The following is a 17,780-nucleotide window of genomic DNA, read 5'->3' as shown; positions in this document are numbered from 1 at the left end:
CAAGTGATAGCAATTGTTTATTGAACAAAAGTTGGGATACACTTAAGAATATTGGAGAAATTATGCTCTTATTTACTTTTGTTGGATAGCAGGCTGCAGTGAGAGAGATGGAACAGGAGAGATATCTTTCCACAGGGTCCATGAAATCCTCTTGAGATGCTCAGGAGGTGATCACTGTGGCAGTAAGTAGCAAAGGCCTGGATACAGGGATGCAGAATGATCAATCATTTCGCGAACAGGGTCAAGGATGGTGAATGTATATTCAAATACTGTATCCCACCAAATGCAGCCCTAAAACTCATTCATTGTTCAATGTCCCGCTCCCCCTAAGCTTATTACCTCCTTTCTCTTTGACAGACCATTGAGTCAAGGATGACTTGCTTCCACTCCAATTCTGTGAGTTCTTAGGTGTGAAGAATTTGCTGTGGGATCTGCAGACTTTGCTATTGGTATTGGTTTATTATTGTCACTTGTACCGAGGTACAGTGAAAAACTTGTCTTGTATACCAGATCAATTCATTACACAGTGCAGTTACATTGAATTAGTACAGAGTGCATTGAGGAAGTACAGGTAAAAACAATAACAGAATACAGAGTAAAGTGTCACAGCTACAGAGAAAGTGCAGTGCAATAAGGTGCAAGGTCACAACAAGGTAGATAGTGAGGTCAGAGTCCATCTCATTGTATAAGGGAACCGTTCAATAGTCTTATCACAGTGGGATAGAAACTGTCCTTGAGCCTGGTGGTACATGCCCTCAGGCTCCTGTATCTTCTACCTGATGGAAGAGGAGAGAAGAGAGAATGACCCAGGTGGATGGGGTCTTTGATTACACTGGCTGCTTCGCCAAGGAAGTGAGAGGTGAAGACAGAGTCCATGGAGGGGAGGCCGGTTTCCGTGACACGCTGGGCTGTGTCCACAAATATCTGCAGTTTCTTGCAGTCCTGGGCAGATCAGTTGCCGTATCAAGCTGTGATGCATCCAGATAGGATGCTTTCTATGGTGCATTGATAAAAGTTGGTGAGGTACAAGTGGGATATGTGGTGCTTGGCTGGGATGGTAAGTGAGTAGTTTGTGCAGTACCTCCATTGTTTACACAGGGCCTCCACGTGCTTCCATCATTGAGACTTGAAGAGCTCAGTGCCTTCCCAGGTGCTTTTCTCGATTTTAAGCAGTCACAGGCTAGGAATTCTTCTTAGTCACTGAGATCATTCCAGTTTCTCCAAGCAGACTTTGAGAATATCTACTTCTGTTTCTTGGAATCTCCTTCCCATGGTGGAGCTTGCAATTGAATGTTTGTTTCAGGGCTCTAGCATCAAGCCTATGGATGATATAACTCACTCACTAAAGCTCATTAAGCAGACCAGAGCTTATTTGTTATAAGATAAGATATCTTTGTTAGTCACATGTACATCGAAACACACAGTGAAATGCATCTTTTTGCGTAGAGTGTTCTGGGAGCAGCCTGCAAGTGTCGCCACGCTTCCGGTGCCAACATAGCATGCCCACAACTTCCTAACCCTTACGTCTTTGGAATGCGGGAGGAAACTGGAGCATCTGGAGGAAACCTACACAGACACACAGGGAAGAATGTACAAACTCCTTGCAGACAGTGGCCAGAATTGAACCCGGGTCGCTGGCACTGTAATAACGTTACGCTAACCACCGTGCCTGCCTTTGTTAAGTATGAATCTAGGTTTGTTGAGGCTTACCTACCAAGTTCTATATCTATCAGAACTTGAAATGAGTATTCATATGCTTCACCATGTGCTCAGACGTTTAGCACTGCAACAAGATTTATATCCACATTTTACATCTTCTGCACACTGCCAGCTATTCAACCATCACTGATTGCATGACACTCAGGCACAATTCCAATCATCCAAAATCACTGCATGACAATCACTGATATGCTGACGCATTACTTCGCAAGAAGTGCTGTCACATAACTGGAGGCAGTAGCAGATAAGAGGTAGTGGATAGTTGTGGCCACATCATTTCAATCTCAGTGTAAAAGACAGCAGGGTCAACAGTCATTTTGCCACCAGGTAGCCCTTGTCACCTTGTGGTTGATCTTTGGTTTGTCATGATGATGCAAGTGCAGCTGGCATAGTAAGAGAATGAAGATAGTGTGACTGCTACCAAAATAACAGCTATCAAATTGACTTGCGTGACGCACTGTCTGTCGTTAAATGCCAGCGGGACATTGAAGGAGTGTTGAGATGCATCTCCAAATTGCTATAGGGTGCAGTCAATGTCACCCCGAACCATGGAGAAACCTGCAGTCCTCAAAGCCTCATACACTGTTCACCTGCTGCAGTGGTTGGCTGCATGATTTTGCGAATATTTACCATTCCAGGAGCACAATGCATAAAGATTCACGGCTCTGACAGTCGTTTCCAAACAGCCCTCATTCCTCCATGGAATTGGAGTTATGGCTTTTGTAAATGGTGGATTTTAGTGAAGACCTCCTTCCTGACACATAAGTTAACCACACACACTTCCTTGCTGAAATTCATACAGGAGAATTCCCCTTAAAGAGTCTGGGTAAACATGGCCTCCTACTCAGAGTCCTTCTCCCCTCTTCATCCTAATCACCAACTATCCTGCAAATTAAGTTCCTGATGGGGAAAGGGGATAAGCACACAAGAACACAAGAAAATAGGAGAAGGAGTGGACTATCTGGCTCCTCAAGCCTGCCCCACCATTCAGTATGATCATTTCTGATCTACCTGAGGCCTCAACACCTCTTCTTCGCCAGATTCCCATGGACTCAATTACCTGATCTTTCAAAAAATTTATCTTCCTCCACCTCAGAATGATCCAGCCTCCACAACCCTGTGGGGCAAAGAATTCCAGAGATTCACCACCCTCTGTGAGAAGAAATTTCTACTCTATTCCCTTTTAAACAAGTAGCACCTTATCTTGTAACTATGTCCACTTTTTCAAGGGTCACCCAGCAGTGAAAATATCTAACATCTATCTTGTCAAACCCCTCGGAAGAATGAAGGCAACTCTTCATTCATCTAAAGTCCAAAGAATACAGACCCAAACTGTTTTACCTCTCTCTTGATAGGCCAACCCTCTCATCCCAGGAGTGACCTGATGAACCTCCTTTGAACGGCCTCCAATATTACTATATCCTTTTTAGGTTAGGGGACCAAAACGGTGTGCAGTACTCTGGGTGTGTCACCACTAACGCCCTTTACAATTGCAAAAAAGCCTCTATTTCTTAAACTCCAAACATTTTGAAATGAAAACTAAAATGTTGTTTGCCTTCTTGCTGACTTTTTGGTCCTGTCTGATAACTCTTTGTGATTTATGCAGTAGAGCACTTTGATCCCTTTGTAGTTCACTTATGCGATTTCTTTCCATTTAGATAATTATCCACCTTTTGATTCCTCCTACCAAAGTGCATGATGTCACACTTTCCCACATTAAACTCCATTTGCTACATTCTTTGCCCAATTACTCAGTCTATTGAAATCCGACTGCAGGGTGACAATATCTTCATTACAACATGCCCTTCTGCCTATTTTCATGTCACTGACAAACTTGGATATCTTACATTTTGCCCCCTCCTCCAGGTCATTGATATATATAGTAAGTAATTAGGCCCCAGAACTGATCCCTGGTTACATCCTTCAAACCTGAAAAAGATCCATTTATTCCAAATCTCTGTTTTCAAGGTAATGGCCAATTTTCACTCCATGCTAACACACTTCCTCCAATGCCATGAGCTCTTAATTTATGCACCTCTTATGCAGAACTTTGCCAAATGCCTTTTGGAAATCTAAATGCACTACTTCTGCTGGTTCCCTTCTATCGACTCTCCCTATTACATCTTCAAAGAACTTAAGCAAATAAGCTTTCTTAAATAATTGGTTCTTTCGTCTTTAGTTGATGAATCTAGCATCGTATCAGCCATAGATGTTCAACTCACTGGCCAAAAATTCCCCACCTGTTATCTTCCTCCCTTCTTGAACAAGGGAGTCTCATTTGCTGTTTACATATCTTCTCATACCTCCTCAAATTTAGTGGATTTTGAAAAATTACAGCCAATGGGTCCACTGTCTCTGCAGCCACTTCCTTTAAAACCCTTGAGTACAGGCTATCAGATCCTGAGAAATTGGCTGCCTTTAATCCTGTGAGTTTTTCTAATATTTTGTCTTTTGTGATTGGGATATTTGTAAGTTCTTCCATGTTATTTGAAATTAGCCCATCTGCTATCTTTGGGATATTTGCATTGTCTTTCATGGTGAAGAATTGCACCAAAAAGTTTATTTAATGTATTTGCCTTCTTGTGTCTAAATGCACGTTATGCTCTATAAGGTTAGGAGTGGGATTTTATTTGGAGCATAGGTCACCAATTTGGCAATGCTGGCATCAAATTGACGAAGAATCTGTCTAATCTGAATTTTTTCTTATGATTATTAGCATCAGATGAGTTGATGCTCTGCTCTCTGAAACTCAATACGATGACGGACTTGATTGGAGTAGAATAATATGTGAACACTTTGAGAAGAAGCCATCTCATACATTCCCTCTTTTGGTTTACTTTCTGAATTGTCCAATCTAATCAAATTATCAGCAATCTGTTTGTCAGCAATCTGTGTTCTTCCTCCTTTGGTTCAACAGACGGGCCTAACTTATAGTCGCTCGATCTTTAAAAAAACAGTAAGGACTTTAGCTGAATGTCCTGTTGAGTTCATTCACAACTCCAGTGACAAGCACACTAGTTATTGCCTTGGTGCTTTGGTGTCATTGACTGCATGTTTTTCTATGTTACCCTGGTCACCTTTTCTTTGGAGTCCTTCATTGATAAATTTGACAGACTTTGTGATTTGTTAAAAAAAGTAATTGAAGAAATTAGCTGACTGTAGTGATGTCAGAAACTCAGTTCTCTCCATGTAAGGTCCAAAAGTTCCTCCTCAGATGTGAGTTAAGCATCAGATTCCTTTACACTTGATATTTATATTGCCCAAAGAACCAGGAACTGCAATGGAACAGATGGAGTTCTTAACACAGTGTTGTGAAGTTTCAGAATTCACAGGGTCCCTTACTTCAGCCTTTTTACCTTTGGAAGAACCATGGGAAGATTTGTAATATATCTCTCAAATTACACCTTCAAAGAGAGGTGTGGCAAGTTAATCAGTCATGGCTTGTATCATCAGCCACACTAGTGGAGTATTTATCATTGTGCCTTTCAAAGTCGAGGAGGTTTATGCAGGGATAGGTTACATAACTAGTAATAAAGCTGTTCTCTGCGAACTACCAGGTTATTGGGTTGGAAAGGCACATTCTAGACCACTGGTTGTGAGAGCTTACTTCGATCTAAAATGCTGAACCTGAGAAAAGTAATTGAGAGCAAAATCCTGACTAAGGTACATTATGTATCATGTGCTGCCCATTTTGCAAATATACTTTCCTGCTGTTAGGATTAATAAAAGTGACCCAGCTTATGGAAGGAGGAAGCATGATAACAAATGGATGACATTTCAAAGAGAGGCAAATATGCAACAATGAAAACGAATGGATAAAACTTTTAAAAATCAGCTGTATTGCTCATACCATCGTGCAGATAAATAAATCTATGTGGAATTTCATTGCGTGTACCACAACCTGATGGAGTATTTATTCTATTATCACTGTACGTCAAATGCTCTCCTTGTAGTTGAAAGTGGTCCTGAACACTCCTTGTGCTCGCAGTGCAGTATCACTTGGTTTGTGAACAAATGTGTTCAATTCAATTTCCAGTATGGCATAATTTGATCCAGAAATCAATGCAGTTATATTTAGTTGGGAAAAAATGATTTTCATACACTTGGTCCTATCTTTTCTCTCTCCAGTCCCATGTATATGAATTTCTAGGCCATTTCTAGTTCATTTTCTGGTAATTACATCCTTTCCCCCCTCCTGGCCACGAACACCACACACAATCACATACACCACACTTGTGTGTGCACCCCACACACTGCACATGCATACACTCATGGCATGCATATATACGCACACACACACGTGCGCAAGTTCTGGCAGGGTTGTTGCTGAAGAAAATTGACCACAGCCTTTTAAGAAGAAATGGCGTCTGAGAATGAGTGATCAGGATATAGAAGGAAATTTTCCTTGATACTAGTCCCGTTCCATACCCATATTTTTTCTGGTTGTGCAGTAAAGGCACAATTCCAATAGATCTTTATTGTTTTCAGGAGTATCCTTGGTGCCTTGTAAGGAGTAGAACTTCTTTCCAGTCTTTACAATGCAAATGAGTGATGAGATATGTGAGAGCTCGTGAAATTTAATTAAGAAATACTCTGATGACAGAGTTTGTGCTTCTGAAACTAATTTGGAACCTGATATTGTTTGACATTTGTATGCCAAGTGAGTGGGAGTCCAGTGGTACATGCAAATCCTAATGGTGGGGACCAGGCCAAGCAATTATCTGATCCTTGAAGAGTCGGTGTTTTATTCTTTAAAAATTCAGTTAAATTGGATGACAAGTTAACAAATTACCATGTTTGAGGAAGGTTCTGAGTAACACTACTCCATCCAGCTGGGTGCCAGTATTAATTTTGGGGCTGTATGTTCTGCAGCCTGGTAGCTTGAGTCTCTCCAACAGATAATATGGGATCAGGGAAATTGCAAGCAAGTGACTTGGGCTTTTCAAATAAATAGATTTCCCCAACAAAAATAATAATGAATGCCTTTCAAAATAGAACAAAAATATCAGTAACAAAAAATGAACTGCTGGAGGAACTCAGTGGGTTAGGCACCATCTGTAGAGCGAAATAGACAGTCAACATTCAGGTCAAGACCCTTCATCTAGATAATCTCAGCCCGAAACATCAGCTGTCCAGTTCCTTCCATAGATGCTGCCTGACCCATTGATTTCCTCCAGCAGCTCATTTTTTTGCTCCAGATTCCAGCATCTGCAATCTCTTGTGTCTCCAAAATATAATGCGTGTCCAAAGTTTGGTCAACTTTGTATAGATTTCATAGATTTTTATGTCTATGGAATATTATAAACCTTTACTGGCTATAGTAAATGCACAACCAATGGTTAATCCAAAATGATGGTTGGAAAGATAATTGCATCAATTTGATCGGTTAAGATTCTCTTTTATTTTAAATCACTATCTGTAGGTGGCTACTTATTGTTTTCATTTTTAAGTTCAGCTATCTACAACTTTCAAATATGATGAAATTGTCACCTATTATCTCTATTTCAGCATTGTGGATGTCATAATTTGGTGTAAACTAAAAATTGTATTGTGACTGCTAAAACTCAGTGAAGCCATTAATCAATAGGGTGGGATTTGCATTAAAATTATGGGCTATATTTAAGCATAGGTTCCAGTTGTGTCAGTTAATATCACAACTTGAGCATTTAACCTGGTATGATAACGAAGTCACTTGAAGGAAGACTATTGTTGAAAGAAACACATCTCTTTCCCCAAATATTATATTAATATTGAAGAGTTTTCTGCCTTCATGGCATTCTGCTGCTGAAACTCTGTTACATATAGTGAGTTACCCTCAAACTCGGCATTAGTCCACTTTTTTAATCAAGTTCTGAATGGACAAGCATTTTGAGATTGCACCTTAAATGCTGCTACCCGTCTTGGCCACACACTTACCATTCAGCAGACATGGATGTAGTTCATTTATATTGTGAGAATGCATATTAATATGTGCTTCTGCAGGGCCTTAAGGATTACCCATGTCAGTATAAATCAATTGGCTGGTACCATAACAATAATATTCATGAGTTCCTTGCCAAGATCACCAGTAAATCATTTCATCCACCTAGAAATGAAGAAACAGCACTATGTCTACATAAGTGGGGAAGCCCATATGATCGCTGTCATGCTACTGGTCTGTTTGTAGATTGATTCTGAATTAGTTTGCCTCTGTCAAGCAGTCTCCAGCAAAAACAGAAAAGAGATATAAAAACTGCTTGCTCTGTATTGGACTGCAGAAAGCTCACTGTGCACAATCAATAAAAAGCTTCAGTGTACTCCATGAGAATCCCCACACCTAACATAAAAGTAGGCACATCCGGCACTTCTGCAGTTTGATGAAATATCTTTCCAAGGCTCCACTGGAGAGCTTTCCAGCTAAAAATGTATCTGTAACAATGGGATGTAAACACTAAACCCGATTCATAAAGAGGAAAGGACCTAAGCTTGACATATTTTCTTTAATAATAACCTGAATGAACATCCACGTGGGTCTTAGAACTGTCTGCTTAGCTCATATATTTTGATCTTCCTTGCAGAATATCCCTCACAGCTAATTATTGATGTTGAGAAGTCACTCAAACAAACCATGGATATAAAAGAACGGAAACCTTACCGGTCTTTAACTAAAAGCAGACGTGAAAAAGAGCGGCGATACACCAGTTCTTCAGTAGAAAGCGAAGACATCAAAATGCCTCACAAGTCCTACAGTTCCAGTGAAACACTCAAAGCCTACGATCAAGACCCAAGGTTGGCCTACAGTAGTCGTGTCAAAGAAGTCATTCATCAGGAATCAGATGAATATTGCAGACCAGGTACTTTAATTTTCATTAAAAATTTGTGTTTACTGCAAAGTGCAAGTGTAAAGAATGAAACCAACCAGTTAAGAGGAACAATACAATCACAAGAACCAAGACACTGTAGAAAATATGTTATAACTTGAACCGGAAAGAGATATTCCCGATACATAACTCAGTGTGATTCTTAGTTGGAAATAACACAGCAGACACACCTCAGTCAGAAAATCTCTTACATGTGCATCATCATATATCCGTTATAGGAACTAGTATTTTGACTGCAATCCCTGACACAAAATAAACCTGCTGACTGAATTACAAAGGAGGTGAAGTACAGGTAGTTCCAAGCAGGGCAAAGGATTAAAAATGTGCAGGATATACCAAAAAAGATGTTTAAAGTGAAGGAGGAGAATTTATTTGAAAAGAATACCAGAGGATAGAGTCAGGTTGACTGCAAGATCCATCTCCAGTAATGGAGGAGAGTGAATGTAAACAGGAGCAAAGCTAGGTTGGAGCAGCCACCTCTCTTATGTGTGATGATTTGGAAAGATTTGAAAGCAATACTGTGTGAGGAGCAAGTAGGGCTTGTCAAACATGGGAATGACGAGTGTGCAAGACAGGATACATAATGAAGTTTAGGTTTGTTAAGGTGGACCATGGGTAGGTTGGTGACATAACAGGAAGAGATCAATCATTGAGTTAATACTAACTCAAGTGAATTAATGTGTGTTGCAGCAGTGTAAAAGAGGTATGACTGTAAAATGGTAATGACCAAGAGCAGGAAAAAGAAGAGAGATATCAAGATTAATATAGATTAATAAGAAAAAGTACAGTCACAGGTAATGTGGGACCTTTAAAAACAGATGCAGGTCAACTGAAAATATTTATAAATGGCTATGTGATAAAGGACCATATATCCAAGTTTGCCTTTGACATAAAGATTGGTGGCATAGTAAGTAGTGTAGATTGGAGCATAAAATTGCAAAGAGACATTGATGGATTAAGTGAGTGGGTAAATCTGTCACAGATGGATTTCAAGACAGGCAAGTATGAGATCATCCATTTTGGATCAAACTGAATAGATCAGAGTATATTTTTATGGTTTAAAAAGCTGGCAATGGTGGAATTCCAAGGAGAGTGATGCATCGTGTACACAGCTCATACAATTGAGGTAATTCAGGACAAAATAGAAATATTTACTGAAGCAATATTAGCATTATTAGGTAGGGATTTGAAAGAAACATCAATTCAAAGCTTTGCTTAAACAATACTTGGAGTACCACCTACAGTTTTGGGTAACTCTTTAGGAAAGATATATTCATTGCTATTTGAAGGGAATGCAATACCAATTCACTTGAATATAAATTGCAATTGCATCTGGTATATCGAAAGTTGAAGCATAATTTCATTGAATATTTAACAATATTGACAGGAAGTTAATGGATATATAGGAAATATTTCCATTTGTGGGGGAGTTTAGTAAACAGGACTTCAAAGACAGGTCATCAGAAGGAAACTTTCTTCACTTATATAATCAGAGGAATGTGGAGCACAGTCCCACAAGAACCAATGGATATGAGATCAATTATTAATATTAAGGCAGAAGTTGAAAATCATTTGCTGTCTCAGGCTGTAAAGGGATAGGGAGCCAACACATTAGGGTACAGACCAGGTATGACCTTATTGAATGGCAGGTTTGTGGAGCCGAAAGGCCTGATCCTGGCCTTGTGTTCACCTAACAGATCATATGTGGGGTAAGAAACATAGAAACAGGATGTCAAAGTTTCAGATTAGCAGATTTATCATGAGCAAGGCTGATGGAATCAAGGCTACAGGAAACATGATGGATGATAGCAAGAAGGAGTAACACAAATTTCAAGTTTATTACATGTTATGTTTTGCATGTATGACAGTAAATGTTTTATTTTGACTTTCCATGGAGTGATTACATTGAGAAGGAAAGTTACTTCAATATCTCATTTTTATGGAGGCGAGTAACAGACTATTATCAAATAATAAAACCACTTCATTGCTGCAAACTTGTATTTAATTTTAAACAAACTGGATCCTAAAACATGTTCGCCACACTTTTATTTGCACAGATTTAAGTTCCAAAATATTAATAATTTGACATCTGTTTGGACTTTTATAAAAGGCACTAAATGAGATTTAAGCAGAATTTAATGAAACTTGAACAATTAACTAACAAAGCAAATCGCTGAGACATCCAAACATCAGAACTATGCATATAAATTTTAACCCCCCCCCAACCCCCAAAAACCTATATTTGAATCATAACTGTCTTGAAAAACTGTCCTGTGTCAGCATGTGAACTTCTGGGATTCTTGGGAATCCTTGGATTCTTCCCACAGAAAGTACATTGGATTGACATAAAAGATTGTAGACTCAACTTGACTTTGCCAATCCCTAAAAAGAAGATAACAATGCTTGTAAAATTTTATGCAACGAATTGATCAAGATTTTAAGTCATCAGGTCATCAGTGGGTTTAAAAACTGAAGAAGGTCATTCAGCTCCTTGTGCTTATTCTGCTGTCATTTCATTAGATATGACTTGCAACATATTGCACCTTATTAGGAGTTACTAGAAAATAATCAGTGACCAGTGGAAAAAAAATTTGGGTTCAAGATAATATTCAGAAAGTTTTACTGAAAAGTTTTACCTACAATTAAAAAAAGCACTGGGCTTTCAGGAATGCATGAGGACAGCTGGCATCACTGAACCTGTTTACTTCAATGGTGGGGAACAGCTTATCAATATTTCCTGTCAAGGTTGACATTTGGTGAAGTTCAAGTTTCAAGTCCATTGCCATGGACACACATACCCAGGGTATAAAAACCATGAAAATTAGCTTTTTGCAGTAGCAGCACAATATGTTACGAACATAAATTAACATAAATTATGGAAAACTTGCCCTGATGTCATATGTTTATCTTGTTTATTTTATCATGTAAGTTGAGAGAGAGAAAAAGAAATATAGTCTGAGGTAGTGTTAAGGTTTTTTAGGTCAGATTAGACAAGGTTCCAAGGTTATTATTCCCTTCATAGACCCGATCAATGTGTGTTGTATGTTCTCCATGGCTGTTTATCATCTTAATAATAAAATACACTAAACCGTACATTGTACCCTTAACTAGTGTTGAGAGAATGTTTAAAACAAATTCATTATCAATTATTTTGTATTCTGTGCCCCTTACCGAAAATCCCCAAAATTCAGTTTAAACAGCGAGAAAGCCACAGAATTTCAAATGAAGAGAATTTTTGCAACTTTCCAGCAGGCTAGTAATTTCTAAGGAGTTCAGACTGAACCATAGAGCTATATATTTATGCTGACCAGAAATACTCTCACTATTTTCAGTTTTTCAGCACTTATGTTTTACTAGATCAATGCAGATTTAATTTTTTGCAGAAAAAAAATGCAATTAAAATAATCTCAGTGACAACAATGACCAGTTTGTTCCATCAAAAGAAGATGGAAAAAATCCTAACGATTTATTGGTTCCTCCTGTTGAGTTATGCCCTTTTTAAAAGGGCACATAGGACTCAGGGTATGAAATCAATTTATCTCACAACATTTATTGTAAAGAAGTTTGATTTTCAGTTGTTTGTGGCAGTATTTTTTCTTCATAATTTATGAGAATACTTCCCAAAGGCAACTGCTAAAGTTGAGGTTTATGACTGCTAATGCTCACATAACATGCTAAAAATGAATTTTGATGCTACAGCATATCACCACAATTACCCTGAACTGTTGGATAAAAAGGACAGTAGAACTGCTGGAACCTCGGAAAAATCATTGATTATTAGTTGTTTATTCTGGAGCCTTTGCAGAAAATAAATATTTGGTGGCTTGTATTAACCAGCTGTGTATCTTCATGGTTTATATTCAGTATCAAACTTGGAGAAGACTTTGTTTGTAGCAGCTTGTATTCATTTTATCCGGAGGGACCATATCTGTCACAGTGAATGTAGGAGACAGGAAGATGAAGAATGTGATAAAGACTGAAAGATTTATTTTCATTCCTTTCTTTAACAAATATGCTTTTATCTCTGTTCAAAAAGATTAAATTATTCCTTTTGATATTTGTATAGATTACAAGGTCTGCAGCTATTTGGACAGTTGGATTACAATAAACTGAACAAAATTAAACTGATTCAAGATTGGCATCCATATTTTGTTTAAGAATTGTTTTACTGGTGTCAGAAGTGGATATGATATCATTTCATATTACATATGAGGTGGTGTGCGGAGGTCAGCTCAGAAGCAGCTAACAGATTGGAGACAGCAGGTGGCTATTAAAACTTTCACGGTCACATTCAACTGGATTTTGCTGGGGAAAAAAGTCATTGTTTGGGTGATATGCAGTGATATTAATATGAAAATCAGCCAAAGGGAAGAGAGACCCTGTGAACTGAATTGTCACATTGCTGGCCTATCCTCACTGCTCTGTGATTAGCCTCATGAAAATGGCATCCTACCCTTCAGTAGTTTTCTGATATCTTCTGCATTTCCACATTGATTGCATGTTAACACATACATTAAATAACATTAACATCTGATGCTATGTGCCTGTGATGCCACTGCAAGTATGTTTTTCATTGCATCTGTGTACATACGTACTTGTGCATATGACAATAAACTCATCTTTGATCTTGATTAGAGTCATTGAGTCATACAGCACAGAAACAGGTGTTTTGACCTGAATCCATGTCAACCATCAACCACCCACATACACTAATGCTACATTCATCCCTTTTTTATTCTCCCCACATTCTCATCAACCACCCCCAGATTCTGCCACTCACCTACACACTAGAGACAATTTATAGACAATTAACCTACCAACCCACACATCTTTTAGAATGTGGGAGGAAACCAGAGCACTTGGAGGAAACACACATGGTCACAGGGAGAACGTGCAATCTCCACACAGACAGCACCCAAGGTCAGGATTGAACCCGGATCTCTGGTGCTGTGAGGCAGCAGATCGACTCACTGCGCCACTGTGCCACTAGTACTCTTGATACACTTCATTGGTACACCTTCACTTGCATGCTAACTGTTAATTTAAATCTCATGCCACAAAAGAAACCATTCTAAACATGTAAACTCATGCCTTCAAATCATAATCTGTTGTTCAAAACTTCTAATTTCTGTTTCTTATTTTCTCTCTCAATCTAGTAATATTTCCTCGCACTTTTTTTTGTTGAATCTGATTCATCCCTTTTAATTAGCATATGTTCTCTATTAATGTTTTTAATCCTTCATTCTAATTTGTTAATGATGTGAATTGCTTATCCCATTTCTCCAGTCAGGTCCCAGATGCTTTTGCCCTGCTAGTTCAGATTTTCTGCAGCTTTGATGGGCAAAGGTCTTAAATCCTACCTACGTAATAGTAAATTTAACTAACGGAGTATGTTTCACTGAAATCTGGCCTAATGTTTTTGGATTTCATCTGGAAATTTTAAAATATGATCATTAAGTAAATTACAGCTTGTTTGTATTGGATGCTCATTGTACAATGTTTCAGTGATGCAACTCCATTGACTTCGATAGAACCAAATTTTCACAGTCTGAGTACAATGTGCAGCATTTTGCACTGCGAAACGTGGATGATTTAATAAATCTATATCTTTTACTCTGTTAGTTTATTGACAGGTTATCTATTGTTACATATCCCTGTCACACATTATTTAGATATTTCCATCACTGTTGTGTTGAATTGTATCTCAGGAGGTATTGGTGAAAGAATGGCCTTGCTCCTTTTATCAAAAACTTCATCATTCGTATAATGCTTTAACACTGTTGCATAAAACTTCTCACTTTAAGCATGAGCCTATCACTGGGACATGGTTGGAGCTGTCTCAAATTTACTATTCAATAACTAATTTGATCAATATGGAGTTGTGATGAAGTGCCTTCATTTGTTTTGTTACCAAATGCTCTCCAATTCCATAAAATTGCTGATGTTCAAAGTCAAAAGTCGAGTTTATTGTCATATGCACAAGTACATGTATGCACAGGTGCAATGAAAAGCTTACTTGCAGCAGCAACACAAGCACATAGCATTAGACACACAGTGTTCACAATATAAACATAAATTAAACATAAATTATGCAACAAAGAACACATTTAGAACAACAAAAGAGTAAAAAAACAAAGTCCATTGTAGTGCAACAAAGTCCATTGTAATGCCCAGATTACTTCCCTGGGAAGTTCATTCTGAACTGTACTATCCCCTCTTCCGCGGTACACTTCTACGAAGTGATACACTTTGGAAGATTGAATTTGAAGGCAGAATACAAGGTTAATGGCAGGACTCTTAGCAGTTAGGAGGAACAGAGGAATCTTGGTGTCCACATTCATAGATACCTCAAAGTTGCCACGCAGGTCGTTCGGGTCGTTAAGGTGGTGTATGGTGTGTTGGCCTTCATTTGTCAAGGTATTGAGTTCAAGAGCCAGGAGGTAATGTTGCAGGTCTGTAGAACTCTGGTTAGACCACACTTGGAGTATTGTGTTCAGTCTGGTCACCTCATTATAGGAAGATGTGGAAGCTTTAGGGACGGTGCAGAGGAGATTTACCAGGATGTTACCTGGATTGGAGAGCATGTCTTAAGAGGATAAGTTAAGTGAGCTAGGGCTTTTCTCCTTGGAGAGAAGGAGGATGAGAGGTGACTTGATAGAGGTGTACAAGATGATAAGAGGCATAGATCGAATGGACAGCCAGAGATTTTATCCCAGGGTGAAAAGGGCTAACATGAGGGGGCATAATTTTAAGGTGATTGGGGGAAAGTATAGGGGGATGTCAGAGGCAAGTTTTTTTTACACAGAGAGTGGTGGGACCGTGGAATGCACTGCCAGCAGAGGTTGTGGGGGCAGATACGTTAGGGACATTTCAGAGACTGTTAGATAGCCACAAGAATGATAGAGAAGTGGAGGGCTATTCTATCTGAGAGGGAAGGGTTAGACAGATATTCGAGCAGGATAAAATGTCGGTACAACATTGTGGGCCAAAGGGTAATGTTCTGTAATGTAATGTTCTATGTTCTAACAATTGAAGTCCATTCATTATCCCTCCTCTGAACTTCAGTCCAAGTCCTGCACTGTTTTCAATTTAGGAGGCCATGATATCAGCTTCTTAAAGGCATTGACTGGTTCAACTCTTTCGATCTTCTTGTTTTAACCAAACTCAGCCTCCATCACCTGTCCCAGAAGCTTAGGTGTCCTGTGTCAGATAGCACATGGAAAACCCTATGCCTAAGCCAGAGGCTTCCTATGCAATGGTAATCAGAACTGCCAGCAATACACCACTTGCACGCAATCAATAGCCCATAAGAGATTGCTGTAATATCTTATGATTTATATTAGAATCGTAGTGAGTCATGTAGAGTTGTACAGCATGGAAATGGACTCTTTGGACAATCACATCCTTGCCAACCATTTCACCCATCTACAGTAATCCCATTTGCCTTCATTAAGACCATACCCTACTATGTCTTGCCTACTTAAGAGTCTGTCAAAAAGCCTTTTAAATTTAATAATTGTATGTATATGATTCCACCACCTCCTCTGGCAACATGTTCCAAATATCACCCACTCTCTATGTAAAAAAACTTTCCCCTCAAATCCTCTTCCTCTTGCGTTAAACCTATGCCCTTGTTTTTGAAACCCTCAACTGCAGGGGGGGTGGGGGGGAGAGATTTTGACTATCTACCCTATCTATGTCTCTCATAATCTTGCAGACTTCTATCAAGTCACACTTCAGCCTTCTTCATTCCAGGCAAAACAAACGCACCCTGTCCCATCTCTCCCCATAACTAACATCCTCCAATCTAGGCAACATCCTGGTGAATCTCCTCTGCCCTCTCTCCAATGCAATCACATCTTTCCTGTAGTGTGGCAAACAATAGCGCAGGATACTCCAAGAGTGACCTAACCAGTGTTTCATAAGAACTGGGATGTTATGTTGCAACTTTACATTTTATGCCCTGACCTATGAAAGCAAGCATGCCAAATGCCTATTACATCACCTTATCAACCTGTGTTGCCACTCTCATGGAACTATGGATTTCACCCCTTAGCCTCTCTGTTCATCAACATTCTTCAGTGCCCTGTCATTTACTGTACATGTCCTACCCTCATTATTTGATGTATTTTGCACCGCACATCTTAATTGCCTAATGCTTCTGGCATACATTTTGCCAACGATCCACTGTTCCTTCCTTGCGTTGATTCCTAACACCAAATGCTTTGGAATTTAAATGGCTATATCTTTTCCCAACTCTCGTCGTTTTGTGTTTGTCTGTAAGAATTATGTTGTTTCATTTCTCAGCCCAGCTTTCCAATCCAGCTGGATTTGTTTGAATCTGATCAAGTTGATTTTGGAACCTTTCAATAAAATAACACCTCGACTGTGCTAGGTGTGTTAGCTCTTTCATCTCTTTGCACTTCCAAATTATTGATACGGAATGTGCCCAACGTTGGTTGCAAACCTAATTTTTGTGATGCACTTTCTTTTCTGCCATGCAACTCCATTTTATGAAGTTGCATTTAATGCTGCATTTGCCAGTCCCTTTGAACAAAGGCAACCTTGGAGATTTCCTTGCAGTTTGAACTTTTACATGGCACTGCAGCCATGCTGAAGTCTGTGTGAACAAGACATAATTCACAAGCTCCGATGTATTGGCAAACAATTTTGACAAGTAAATCTGCCCGGCACTGGACATAAACTGTAAATAAGAGCTCTTTTCTGTCTTCATTCTTTGCATTAACTCCTTTAGTACTGGAACAAACTTATTTTCACTCTTAAGCATCCATTATCTCTGCCTGGGGAATACTGCCTCAATGGTAATCTTAATTAAGTAACTGAGAAAAACATCAATATGAGACAGTTGCATTATTTTCTAATTTGCTGAATGTTGTGTTTCAGGAACAAATTTTTCTCTGCGTGAGTTGGGACTGACTGAAGCAACACCTCAGCTCACTGCTGGATATCATACAGAATTAGGTCTGTCACACCGTGGATATTCCCTAAGCACAGGCTCTGATGCAGACACAGAGACAGATGGAGTCATGTCTCCCGAAAATGCTATGAGACTTTGGGGGCGAAACGTTAAATCCTCGCGCAGCTCCTGTATGTCGAGTCGAGCAAATTCTGCACTTACTCTTACGGACACAGAGCACGAGAACACAGAAAATGGTAAGAAGCCAAAGACATACTTCCATT

The 17,780-nt window shown here is 39.1% G+C and overlaps 1 protein-coding gene across 1 annotated transcript in view; it reads left to right on the top strand.

Annotated features, from left to right (window-relative positions):
* The window catches only part of tenm4 (teneurin transmembrane protein 4), a 1,444,950-nt gene that overhangs the window by 1,087,776 nt on the left and 339,394 nt on the right, over window positions 1-17,780 (top strand). The window contains 2 exon segments of the mRNA XM_052026216.1: window positions 8,277-8,552; window positions 17,484-17,753. Coding sequence (XP_051882176.1) covers window positions 8,327-8,552; window positions 17,484-17,753 — 496 coding nt within the window. The 5' untranslated portion in view covers window positions 8,277-8,326.

This window comes from Pristis pectinata, chromosome 11 (assembly GCF_009764475.1).
Source record: "Pristis pectinata isolate sPriPec2 chromosome 11, sPriPec2.1.pri, whole genome shotgun sequence".
Taxonomy (NCBI): domain Eukaryota; kingdom Metazoa; phylum Chordata; class Chondrichthyes; order Rhinopristiformes; family Pristidae; genus Pristis; species Pristis pectinata.
Note: the sequence above shows the minus strand (reverse complement) of the source record. Positions and strands in the feature narration are given on the sequence as shown.